General features: G+C 36.9%; 1 protein-coding gene across 1 annotated transcript in view; it reads right to left on the reverse strand.

Annotated features, from left to right (window-relative positions):
* LOC102269954 (bifunctional heparan sulfate N-deacetylase/N-sulfotransferase 3) overlaps positions 1-13,807 on the reverse strand; it is a 187,791-nt gene that overhangs the window by 4,385 nt on the left and 169,599 nt on the right. The window contains exon 13 of the mRNA XM_070372911.1: positions 4,504-4,606. Within this exon, the coding sequence (XP_070229012.1) occupies positions 4,504-4,606 (103 nt within the window). The remainder of the gene's footprint in view (positions 1-4,503; positions 4,607-13,807) is intronic.

Here is a 13,807-nt window from a genome sequence, read left to right on the forward strand (position 1 = left end):
CAGTAGTCATGTATGGATGTGAGAGTTGGACCATAAAGAAAGCTGAGTGCTGAAGAAGTGAAGCTTTTGAACTGTAGTGCCAGAAAATACTCTTGAGAGTCCCTTGGACAGCAAGGAGATTAAACCAGTCAATCCTAAAGGAAATCAACCCCTGAATATTCACTGGAAGGACTGATGCTGAAGCTGAAGCTCCACTACTTTGGCCACCTGATGCAAAAGAGCTGACTCATTGATAAAGACCCTGATGCTGAGAAGAATTGAAGGCAAAAGTAGAAGGGAGTGGCAGAGGATAAGATGGTTGGATATTTTCACTGACTCAATGGACATGAATTTGAGCAAACTCCAGGAGATAGTGGAGGACAGAGGACTGGGGTGTGCTGCAGTCTATGGAGTTACAAAGAGTCAGATATGACTTAGTGGCTGAACAACAAAACGTAGTGACTCTGTTCATCAAAATACACAGTCCAAACACATAAATGTTTTCACTAGGGAAAAGGCTTTTGTATTAAACATGTGGTTTATTTGTGCAGAATTAAATGTTCAAAGAGCTAGATTGAGTTTAGAAATATAGCTGTAACAACTGATTGGTTCCAGTATTATGCTCTATTAAAACCGTTCTGGCTTTGGAGCAAGAGTTGGCTTGATAAATCTATAAAATAAAACACTCTTTTGTCATCATTAATTTACATGTAGAATTTGAAGATGATATTTTCTTAAGAGCACTTTTAAAGCATACACAAAATACTCACTGTTAAAACAGTACTGTGGTAAACCTTAAAAATACAGCAGGTAAATCAGGTAAACCCATAACCTGATATATTTGCACTATTTGACCCAAGGAAGGAAAGGAATGCCTTGAAAACCACCCTGATTTACAAGGATGTAGATTTCCCTTTAATAAAGGAAAATATTTTAATAATTGAAATTGTAAGAAATGGAAAGTGCTGTGTTGTAAGGTGGTGTTTAGTGGGGTTTATATAGAGTTCAAATGACTGTGGTTGGGAATGTCATGGAGGGTGGGTTTCTGGATCTTCATCTGTACCTCTCCACTTTACTATTCTGAGGGTTTCTGTTCATTTGAATCTTTAAAAGATTAATTTTAAATTAATCTTATCTTATTCTGCTGTTCTCTTAAAATATCATATCTGGTACCCCATCTTAAATGCCATCGAAAAACATGTCATTTTATGTTGATAACTTCAATGTAACATAGTGGTTTTTGCAGGAATTATGATCACTGGAACAAGACTGAACATTTGTGCTGTACTGTAACCATCACTGCCATCAAGGGAGAACCCAAACCTTTGTGTGGCTCATGTGTCAATCTCCCTGCTTTTCTCTGTTTTGGGTCTCCTCAGTCATCAGCTCTAAAACCACCGACAGGCCCAGCTAGTGTACCCTGGCCAGAGAAAGGTGGAGACAAAACATATTCCCAGATCCTCTGTCTGGGGGTCTGATCATTCTGTGCCTCCTCTGCTGCCAGCCAGACCTGGAATCCAGGGCTGAGCCCGAGGCCTTTGTGTAGAGGCTTCCCCACCATTCTCTCCTAACATCTCCCTTTGCATTGCTCCTCTTTATGAAGGAAGCCCTGGGGCAACAGCAGCCTGGGACTGCCTACATCCTGCCAGCTTGCTCCCCAGTATTTCCCATGTGACAAAGGATTCTCCAGCATCTCAACTAACTTTAGAATTGAACCTCCTGAGATCCACATTCTTCCTACATTCCCTTGGGGTTTCATATCAGTATCGTACCTCCTGATATGGAGGATTATCTCAACTACATCTCAATGTATTGGCTTTTTTGGCATTATTTTCAAACCTGACAGCCTGTATTAGCAGCCAAACCCTTGTCCTGTGCCCTATTAAGTGAGTATGTTGGTCCCCATAATCAAGTACCCCTTCTTCTTCTGCTCCCTCCTATGGCAAGATAACTGATAAGAGATTTGTAAAGTACAACATGTCCTATTTGAGAGTCTAATATGTTCAGGCCACGAATTACTAGGACAGAATTCAGTGATATGCAGAATTTACATACACTGTTATCTGATGATTGTTCAGAAAGGGTACTATTTTAGATGGCAAATCAGATAGAATATATGCTAATGTATGCCAATATAGTCCATTCCATGCAAACCCACAGGAAATTAATGTAATAAAAGGAATAATAATGTATACTTATATAATATAAAACATGATCAAAGAAGAAATCATATAATAAATCCAGTAACAGGTTGTTTATTGGACTATTATTAAAGAAACTATCAAGTGCTTTTGATTTGGAGAGGTAATTGACTCAGTGGTTCATTCAAAATGTCAGCTTTTATTCCTTTCCTATAATATATTTTGATAAACAAAGCCAAAGTGGAAGCCTAATAATCCGCCAGATCGTAATTTCCAGGATCAAATGTATCCTGTGATGTTTCGGTGATACTTGTGGGGAAGGGTACTGGTGTGTTTTCTGTAGTAGAAGGAGAAGCAAGCAGTGTGGTGACAGTACTGCCTACTCGAATCTGTTCTACGCATTTGTGTTTTCATTACCTCCAGGAAAGATGCCTTTCTCTCGCCTCCTGTCTGGGCATTTCTGTATGAAGTCAGCCACCCTACTCCCTCAAATAATGACTCTGGTTCCGGCAGAGAGCTCCTAAGACCCTTGTAATTTCCTGAGTTACAGGGGTGAAAAGAGTGTCTTTTGTTATGTACAGTAAGTTCCTTTAAACTTTGCCCAAGTTTATGCTAATGAAGTGACTCGTATGGGTCCCTAGATAGCTTCAGACGGGGGCTGGTTGCTAGAGGAGAAGCTCTGGTGCTCAGGACCCTTATGGACCTTGTCCTGTGTACCTCTCCATTTATAATAATAGGAAGTAAAGTATTTCTGGGGCATGTGAGTCATTACATCAAATTATAAAACCTGGGGAGGAATTCTTGGGAACCCTGATTTGTAGCCAAGTTGGACAGATGTGTGAATAACCTGGCAGTTTTGTGGAACTGAGCCCTTAATCTGAGGAGACTGTACTTAACCCTGGGTAGTTGGTGTCAGAATTGGATTAAATTATAGGACACCTACCTGGTATCTGCAGAAAATTACAGAATTGCTTGGTATGGAAAAACCCACATATCTGATGTCAGAGGTGTTTGAGAAAAAACATCTTAGGAATGTATTACATAGAAACCTTATTGAGAAGTATGGAACTAGTGATATCCTGAAAAGTTTTAGATTTTTAATCTTTCTCTACCATGAATTTAATATCATGTCTCAGTATATGTTTGATGGGAGTAAAATAAAATGCTAAGAAAGATGTTCTACAGTGTCTTAAATGTTTTAGTTTCAATGAATATACAGAGAAATAGCTTTGACATACATGAAAATGAAACATTTTATATTGCCGTCTTGAAATGCTATGGAAATCACCCTTGAATATTTATTAATGTGTGCTGTTTTCATAGTGCACTGAAGGTATATTTTAATAATCCACCAAAGAAAACTGTAGCTCTGAGAGTACCCTTTGTTTATCAAAAGAACCCCCAGAATGTCTTTTAGGTAGAATTTAATTATGAGTTTAGTGAGGACAAAGCTCTGTCTCTATCAGATTGGAATAATAAAAAAAAAAATGGTCCTGAAAGTCTTCAAGAATTAAAAAGGATTGAGATAAGTTCAGACCACGTTAGGATTCTCAGACCACTGTAGGATTCTTAGTTACCACAATATATTAAACGTTGTGGGAAAACAGTCTCAAATGTTTTAATTTTTGAGTTAGTTATTTTTTTTAATAAAATCAATCTACTTGCATTCTTATGTCCAAACTGCACATTAACTGGACTGATTATGAAATCAAAGTACTAATAAATTTTAACATATGTGTAGTAAGCTTTAAAGTGGAAATATAGGGCCAACAAAGTGGGAAAACTGTAGCTTTAAGTGGCCACCATGGCCATGGCACCATTTGGAACAGAACAAACGTGACATGCTACATGTCTATGGCAAACTTTGGGTGTCTCCATTCTCCAGAGCCTAAATTATCTGCTAGTATGTTACATATTTGGGAAATATATTAATTTTTTAATCTTATTATCATATTAGGAGTTCAAAACTTAGTATACCGGTAGTTAATATTATTATGCAGGCCACATTTACCACTGCAGAGTGACTTAGTGAAAATAAAATCTTTGGTCCTATTTTTAATTTCCAGTTGATATATTTCCTGCCCTGGTTTCAGTTAATATTTTTAGTGCTAAAATTTCTGTGAATGTATCTCTTTTTGGAATGAGATGTTGCCTTCTTTGTTCTGATTCCAAATGGCAAATTCTATTGTTGGCCTTTATTTTCTCATGACAGGTAATATATCACTGGAAAAATCAAAAGAAGCAAGCAGGATGCATCCAATCCAAATGTTGCTTTTTATTTTTAGAAAGTGAATTTTTTATTTTAATCATTTTTCTAATAAAATAGATATATTTTTATGTATCATTTTGCTTATTTATTTGTATTTTTAAGCTCTATACTTACATCAGGATCCATTGGAGGGTATTTTCTTCCTTTGCTCTTTCCAAGGCATTTTGTTTTACCTTCTTCCAGTAATTGACACCAGAAACCTTTATGAGAATCAAACCTTAAAAAAGATACAAAGAGCAAAATAGTAGTTTTTGAGCAACTAATATAATATGCTGACCAAAAACATGGGATATTTTAGTTTGGATATTAATCTATACTGAGGAAACTGGCATATTTTTTGACTACATCACTTTACATAAAGTCTTTTGGCATACTTCTGAATTCTCAGTCCATCTGTCATCTCTGTGAGTTTGCCAGATTTCTAATAGAAAAACTGTCAGCAGAAGGTCTCCTATTAATAGAAATTAATAAGCCTACCTCCTTCATCTGGAAAGAAAAGTTTTATAAGTTTCAAGCCCATTCTTTCCTTTTGCAGGGTTTAAAAATGACACATCAGGCTTCATCCATATCTGTGGGTTTACATAGTACTTTTATCATTTGATTACAGGTTAATAGAAGAGATAGGGTTTGGGTGTGTCATGGAGTGATTACTTTTAGAATTATCTAGCTATAATCCATTTAATTTTTTTTTCCAGAGACACTTTCTTATTTTGGTATGAGCTCTGTATTAAAGTAATAACACTTATAAATGAAGATTTTATGGTATAATTATAATAAAAATCATAGAAGCACATTATATTTTAGTATACTAAGATATTTCATACAACTCTTTTTCATTTGAGCTTTCCTTATAACTCCTTAATGATATGGAGTATAGCATTTGTCCCATTTAGTGGCACTTAGCTTAGTGTTTGGCTCTTTGTGAACACTCACCAACTGTTAGTTGAATAAAAAATGAGAAAGAAGGAAATGTTCATCGAGGTTTATCTATCTTGGACTATGTACTTTTTAAGTATGCAGGTGACAACTCAAGTCTGGGCCTCCTGACTCCAGGTCCAGGGCCTTTTCTTCTTTACTGGTCTCTGGTTATGTTTTGTATTATCATTCATTATGAATATATAGTAATTTCCATGCTTGACTATAAAAGTGACTGCTAACAGTATTCATGATTCTTTCACTTGCTTTAGTTATTCAGTGATTCTATTGCTATAATTTCTTCTTCATTAGAAATTATTATCATTTAGGACCACTCAGAATGCTGTATCTAGCTCTTTCTTAAAATTATAGTGTTAACAGTGAACAACTGGAAATCAAAATAAAAACACATTTAATTTAGCATAAAACATGAAATACCTAGGGATAAATTTAACACAAAATATGTGCAAGATCTGTGCACTGACAACATATGTTAAGAGAAATTACAGAAGACACAAACAAAAGAAAAGCTGTACCATATTCACAGATCAGAAGACTAAATATTTTTAAAAATATCAATTATCTCCAGATTTATCTAGAGATTCAATGTGAGTTCAATCAAAATTCCAGTGGACTTTTTTGGGTGGAAATTAAAAAGATGATTATAAAATGTATATGGAAATAAAAGCTAACAATTTGTTTTAAACAAGCCAAAACAATTTGAAAGAGGAGATCAAAGCTGGAGATCTCATAGTATTTTATTTCAAGATTTACTATAATGCCACAATAATAAAGCCTATGTAGTACTGGAACCAATGGATCAGTGAACAAAATAGAATCTAGAAACAGTCTTTTAAGCAAATGGAACTGGAAAAATTGGATATCTATATGGAAAATATGAATATCAATCCTAATCTCACACTGTATATGAAAATTAACTTGAAATGGGTTATAAAATCTAAATCTAAGAGCTAAACTACAAGAATTCTGGAAGTAAACATAGGGAAAAACACATATAAAATTTTTGTACCTTTGTTTAGGCAAAGATTTCTTAGGAAGAATGGTAAAAGAATAATGATAATTTTGAATACATCAAAATTTAAAATTTTGCTTTTCTAAAATACTCAAGAAAATGAAAGGATAAACCACAGGTTGGGCAAAAATATTTATAAAATGTATATCTAATAAAGGCCTTATATTCAGAATACACAACTGAACTCAATAAAAATGACATTATCAGTAAAAACTGAAATAAAAGATTGGAATAGACACTTCATCAAAAAAACATAGATGATCAATAAACAAATGCAAGTTTGCTCAATATTGTTAGTCATTAAGAAAATGCAAATTAAAAATCACAAATGAAATATCACTAGATACTAGAATGACTTAATTTAAAAAGGCCAATACCAAGCACTGACAAAGATGTGGAACAGCTAGAACTGCTAAACTTTGTTAGAGAAATTTAAAGATATTACAGCCACTTTGGAAAATTTCTTATAAAGTTGAATATGTAATTACTTTACAACCCACTAATCCCATTTCTAAGTATTTACCCAAAAAGAAATGAAAATATATGTCCATACAAAGATCTATACACAAATGTTCATAGTAGCTTTGTTCACAGTAGTCCCCAAATGGAAACAACCTTATGTCTATCAACTGGCAAAATGATAAATAAATTGTGCTATATCCATAAAATGGAGTACTATGTAACAATAAAAAACCCCAATTACTGATAATATAACATCATGGAGGAATGTCAGAAGTATTATGCTAAGTGAGGAAGTGGAAGAGGGGAAAAGATTGACTGCAAGAGAGCATGAGAAAACTTTTTTCTTTAAAAAACTTAAAACTTCTTTCTTTCTCTTTGTGGTGGTGTATACATGTTTGTCAAAATTCATCAAACTGTACAATTAAAATGGGTGAACTTTATTATATGTAAATTACACATTAATAGACCTGATTTAAAATTATATTGGGATTGAATGTGTGATTTAGAGAGTAGTCTTTGTAGCTAATCTTGTAAACTTTGTAACTATAGCCCTATGGCTTCCCAACCCAGGGATTGAACCCAGGTCTCTTGCATTGCAGGCAGATGCTTTACCCTCTATGCCAAAGGCCAAATACACATCTGTGAGAAGAAGGCAAACCTATATCTCTCTATCTGCACTGCTTGGGTATTAGAGACACTACAGGATTACTCACATCTGCTTGTGCAAAGCCCATTTCAGTCATTATTAAAGTGATTATGTGGACTTCCTGAGGATCCAGTGGTTAAGAATCCACATGTCAATGCAGGGTACACATGGGTTTGATCCCTGGTTCAGGGAGATTCCACATGCCTTGGCAACTAATTAAATTTTTAAAAATTATTTAAAAAGTTAAAAAAGTGATTGTGTGGGATCAGGACACAACATGATATGTCTCCATGTTGCTTATTTTCTTGTTTGAATCTGTAAGGCAACTGAAAAAATTAGTTTCATACTCAAAGGTATAAGAAAGGAGAGCATTAATAAATCAACTAACTTCAATAAAGTAAATCATTAAAAAATAAGGACTATGATTGAAATAATCTATACATGAAAGCTGGGAAGCTTTAATACAACATTTCTGAAAGTCTGCTATTGATATAGCATTTTTCATTAACATTTTGTCATTAGTAATTTCCATAATTGAACTCTGACTCATTCAGGCCTGCTATTATTACAAGTTTTTGTTGTTGTTGTTGTTAATATACCTAACTGTAGATACATGCCTGGGTCATACACATGCTGCTGCTGCTACTAAGTCACTTCAGTCGTGTCCAACTCTGTGTGACCCCATAGACGGCAGCCCACCAGGCTCCTCCATCCCTGGGATTCTCCAGGCAAGAACACTGGAGTGGGTTGCCATTTCCTTCTCCAATGCATGAAAGGGAAAAGTGAAAGTGAAGTCGCACAGTCGTGTCCGACTCTTCGCGACCCCATGGACTGCAGCCCACCAGGCTCCTCCGTCCATGGGATTTTCCAGGCAAGAGTACTGGAGTGGGGTGCCATTGCCTTCTCCAGGTCATTCACATACCTTATATTAAAATGAGCAGCTTCTGATATAATGTTTCTTTAAGGAACATTAAACTTCACATGTATTAAAATTAAAAATCAAAATAAAAATAGGTTTTCTTTCACTTCTGGTAATTGATTACATCTCATGCAGTGAGCTGTCATGCTAGACTTCACTGAGAAAAATATGTGTCTGTGCAGCTGACACCTAGCCCAGACATCTATATGCATAAGTTCACAGGCAGTGGTATAAGTGTATCATAGTGGAAACAAAAAGGAGAGGAAGGTGAAGGAAGATCATATTATTTTTCAGGTTGCCTGAGAAGGTGAGGGACTGATGCTGATGAAGGACCTTGTAAGCAATTCAGATCCCAAGTGAAGAAGCTTGACAGAGATGGAGAAAGATCTTTTTTTTTTTAAATTTTTTTAAATTTTATTTTTAAACTTTACAATATTGTATTAGTTTTGCCAAATATCAAAATGAATCTGCCACAGGTATACCCGCGTTCCCCATCCTGAACCCTCCACCCTCCTCCCTCCCCTCCCCTCCCTCTGGGTCGTCCCAGTGCACCAGCCCCAAGCATCCACTACTGTGCATCGAACCTGGACTGGCGACTCGTTTCATACATGATATTATACATGTTTCAAAGCTATTCTCCCAAATCTCCCCACCCTCTCCCTCTCCCACAGAGTCCATAAGATTGATCTATACATCAGTGTCTCTTTTGCTGTCTCGTACACAGGGTTATTGTTACCATCTTTCTAAATTCCATATATATGCATTAGTATACTGTATTGTTGTTTTTCTTTCTGGCTTACTTCACTCTGTATAATAGGTTCCAGTTTCATCCACCTCATTAGAACTGATTCAATTGTATTCTTTTTAATGGCTGAGTAATACTCCATTGTGTATATGTACCACAGCTTTCTTATCCATTCATCTGCTGATGGGCATCTAGGTTGCTTCCATGTCCTGGCTATTATAAACAGTGCTGCGATGAACATTGGGGTACACGTGGCTCTTTCCCTTCTGGTTTCCTCAGTGTGTATGCCCAGCAGTGGGATTGCTGGATCATAAGGCAGTTCTATTTCCAGTTTTTTAAGGAATCTCCACACTGTTCTCCATAGTGGCTGTACTAGTTTGCATTCCCACCAACAGTGTAAAAGAGTTCCCTTTTCTCCACACCCTCTCCAGCATTTATTGCTTGTAGACTTATGGATTGCAGCCATTCTGACTGGCGTGAAATGGTACCTCATAGTGGTTTTGATTTGCATTTCTCTGATAATGAGTGATGTTGAGCATCTTTCATGTGTTTGTTAGCCATCTGTATGTCTTCTTTGGAGAAATGTGTATTTAGTTCTTTGGCCCATTTTTTGATTGGGTCATTTATTTTTCTGGAGTTGAGCTGTAGGAGTTGCTTGTATATTTTTGAGATTAGTTGTTTGTCCGTTGCTTCATTTGCTATTATTTTCTCCCATTCTGAAGGCTGTCTTTTCACCTTGCTAATAGTTTCCTTTGTTGTGCAGAAGCTTTTAAGGTTAATTAGATCCCATTTGTTTATTTTTGCTTTTATTTCCAATATTCTGGGAGGTGGGTCATAGAGGATCCTGCTGTGATGTATGTCGGAGAGTGTTTTGCCTATGATCTCCTCTAGGAGTTTTATAATTTCTGTTCTTACGTTGAGATCTTTAATCCATTTTGAGTTAATTTTTGTGTATGGTGTTAGAAAGATCTTATTCCAGTCTTTTTATAATACCAGCAGCGTCCCTCAGGACCACTAATATCTGGTAGAACACCAAGGAAACAACCTTTCCATGTAGGCACTGGCAGCTAGTCATTTCATGTGGGAAGCAGTACTGGCTAGGAATGTTTTGGAGAAAAATTAAGTGTTGTTTAGTGTTTCTCCATGTTTACCCCTCCCTGGAGGTAAGGTGACTTTATCATTGTGTTCCCAGAGTCATGACATAATATTGTCATTCAACAAATCTTTGTTGAATTAAATTTAGAATAAAACAAGAATGGACTGGTACTTAAGTTTGTGTGAAATATTGATATCACCTGGGGATGTCTAGAAATAACTGGAAGAGACTTGTGGGCAGGGACAATCAAGATTCTCCAATGACTCAGCTTCCAAATGGTAACATTCTCTTTGTTAATGAAAATGTGACCCTCATCTTACCCTTGGGCAAGTGAATTCCAGGGAACATTCAGATTATACTTAGGTGCAAGGCTGTTTGAAATGTCTTTACATTGCATTGTTATTTTCATGAATGAATACTGAATTGTGTGGATATGCCAAATTTTCTTAAATCTATTTACCAGACTGGTTCCAGCTTTTGGTTATTATGAATAATGCTGCTGTGAACAATTCTTTGTGAACAAAGGTTTTCATTTCTTTTGGGGTAGATTCGTAGGCATGGCATTGGATTACTTGTAAACTTTTGTTTAATTTTTACGAAACTGTAAAACTGCTTTTCTGAAGTGGCTGTACATTTCTATCAGAAGTATATGAGGTTACCAATTTCTCCACATTTGTGCCAATATTTGGTATTGTCTTTTGGATTATAGCTATTCTAGTGGTATTTTGATGTGATTTTAATTTGAATATCATTATCATTATACATTTATTGTGCATAGTGACAGTGTGTCTGGAGGGGAATTCTTTTATTTTTACTTATTTATTTTTAGTGTATTTAAAAATTTATCCTGTTTTAATTAGTGAATAGTATTCCATTGGATGTATATATCACATTTATATTTATTTATTTAATTGAAGTATAGTTGATTTCACAAACCTCTGTCCATAGTTCTTCAGGCACTGTGTCTATCAGATCTAATCCCTTGAATCTCACTTCCACTGTTCATGTAATATACAGGTTCGTGACATTGTACAGGAATCAGTGATCAAGACCATCCCCAAAAAAAGAAATGCAAAAGGACAAATAGTTGTCTGAGGAGGCCTTACAAATAGCTGTGAAAAGAAGCAAAGTCAAAAGTAAAGGAGAAAAGGAAAGAATGCAGAATACCCATCTGAATGCAGAGTTCCAAAGAATAGCAAGGAGAGATATGAAAGCCTTCTCAGTGATCAATGCAAAGAAATAGAGTAAAACAACAGAATGGGAAAGACTAGAGATCTCTTCAAGAAAATTAGAGATACCAAGGGAATATTTCTTGCAAAGATGGGGACAATAAAGGACAGAAATGGTATGGACCTAACAGAAGTAGACGATATTAAGAAGAGGTGGCAAGAATACACAGAAGAACTATACAAAAAAGATCATCATGACCCAGATAACCATGATGGCATGATCACTCACCTAGAGCCAGACATTCTGGAATGTGAAGTCAAGTAGGCCTTAGGAAGCATCACTACAAACAAAGCAGGTGGAGGTGATGGAATTCCAGTTGAGTTATTTTAAATCCTAACAGATGATGCTGTGAAAGTGCTGCACTCAATATGGCAGCAAATTTGGAAAACTCAGCAGTGGCCACAAGACTGGAAAAGGTCAGTTTTCATTCCAGTCCCAAAGAAAAGCAATGTCAAAGAATGTTCAAACTACAGCACAATTCCACTCATCTCACATGCTAGCAAAGTAATGCTGAAAATTCTCCAAGCCAGGCTTCAACAGTACTTGAACCATGAACGTCCAGATGTTCAAGCTTATTTAGAAAAAGGAGAGGAACCAGAGATCAAATTGCCAACATCCGTTGGGTCATGAAAAAAGCAAGAGAGTTACAGAAAAACATTTACTTCTGCTTCATTGACTATGTCAAAGCCTTTGACTGTGTGGATCACAACAAACTGGAAAATTCTGAAAGAGATGGGAATACCAGACCACCTGACTTGCCTCCTGAGAAATCTGTATGCAGGTCAAGGAGCAACAGTTAGAACTGGACATGTAATAACAGACTGCTTCCAAATTGGGAAAGGAGTACGTCAAGGCTGTATATTGTCACCCTGCTTATTTAACTTATATGCAGAGTACATCATGGGAAATGCTGGACTGGATGAAGTACAAGCTGGAATCATGATTGCCGGGAGAAATAATAATAACCTCAGATATGCAGGTGACGCTACCCTTATGGCAGAAAGTGAAGAAGAACTAAAGCGCCTCTTGCTGAAAGTGAAAGAGGAGCATGAAAAAGTTGGCTTAAAACTCAACATTCAGAAAACTAAGGTTATGGGATCTAGTCCCATCATTTCATTGCAAATAGAGAAATGGTGGAAACAGTGAAAGACTTTATTTTGGGGGCTCCCAAATCACTGCAGATGGTGACTGCAGTTGTGAAATTAAAAGATGCTTGCTCCTTGGAAGAAAAGCTATGACCAACCTAGACAGCATTTTTAAAAGCAGAGACATTACACTGCTAACAAAGGTCCATCCAGTTAAAGCTACGGTTTTTCCAGTAGTCATGTATGGATGTGAGAATTGGACTATAAAGGAAGCCGAGCGCTGAAGAGTTGATGCTTTTGAACTGTGGTGTTGGAGAAGACTCTTGAGAGTCCCTTGGACTGCAAGGAGATTCAACCAGTCAATCCTAAAGGAAGTCAGTCCTGAATATTCATTGGAAGGACTGATGCTGAAGCTGAAGCTCCAATACTTTGGCCACCTGATGTGAAAAACTATTGGAAAAGACCCTGATGCTGGGAAAGATTGAAGGCAGGAGGAGAAGGGGATGACAGAGGATGAGTTGGTTGGATGGCATCACCGACTCAATAGACATGGTTTGAGCAAGCTCCGGGAGTTGGTGGTGGACAGGGAAGCCTGGGGTGCTACAGTCCATGGGGTCTCAAAGAGTCGGAAGCAACTGAGCAACTGAACTTAAGTGAAAGTTGATTTGCAACGTTGTGTTAATTTCTGCTATACAGCCAAATGACCAGTTGTACATCCATATACATTCTTTTTTATATTCTTTTCCATTATGGTTTATCCGGGGACATTGACATAGTTCCCGGTGCTATACAGTAGGACCTTGTTGTCCACCCATTCTATATATAATAGTTTGCATCTATTAACCCCAAACTCCCAGTCCATCCTCCTCCCACCCACTCACTTCTTTGTTGTTGTTCAGTCACTGAGTCATGTCTGACTCTTTGCAACCTCATGAACTGCAGCATGCCCAGCTTCCCTCTCCTTCACTATCTCCTGGAGTTTGTTCAGGCTCATGTCCATTGAGTCAGTGATGACAACCAACCATCTCATCCTCTGTCACCCCTTTTTCCCTTGCCCTCGATCTTTCCCAGCATCAGGGTCTTTTCCAACGAGTTGGCTCTTCACATCAGGTGGCCAAAGTACTGGCACTTCAGCCGCAGTCCTTGAATGAATATTCAGTGTTGATTTTCTTTAAGATCTCCTTAAAGCTTGATCTCCTTGCTGTCCAAGAGACTCTCAAGAGTCTTTCCAGCACCACAGTTTGAAAACATCAGTTCTTCAGTGCTCAGCCTTCTTTATGGTCCAAT

Source organism: Bos mutus, chromosome 6 (genome assembly GCF_027580195.1).
Source record: "Bos mutus isolate GX-2022 chromosome 6, NWIPB_WYAK_1.1, whole genome shotgun sequence".
Lineage (NCBI taxonomy): Eukaryota > Metazoa > Chordata > Mammalia > Artiodactyla > Bovidae > Bos > Bos mutus.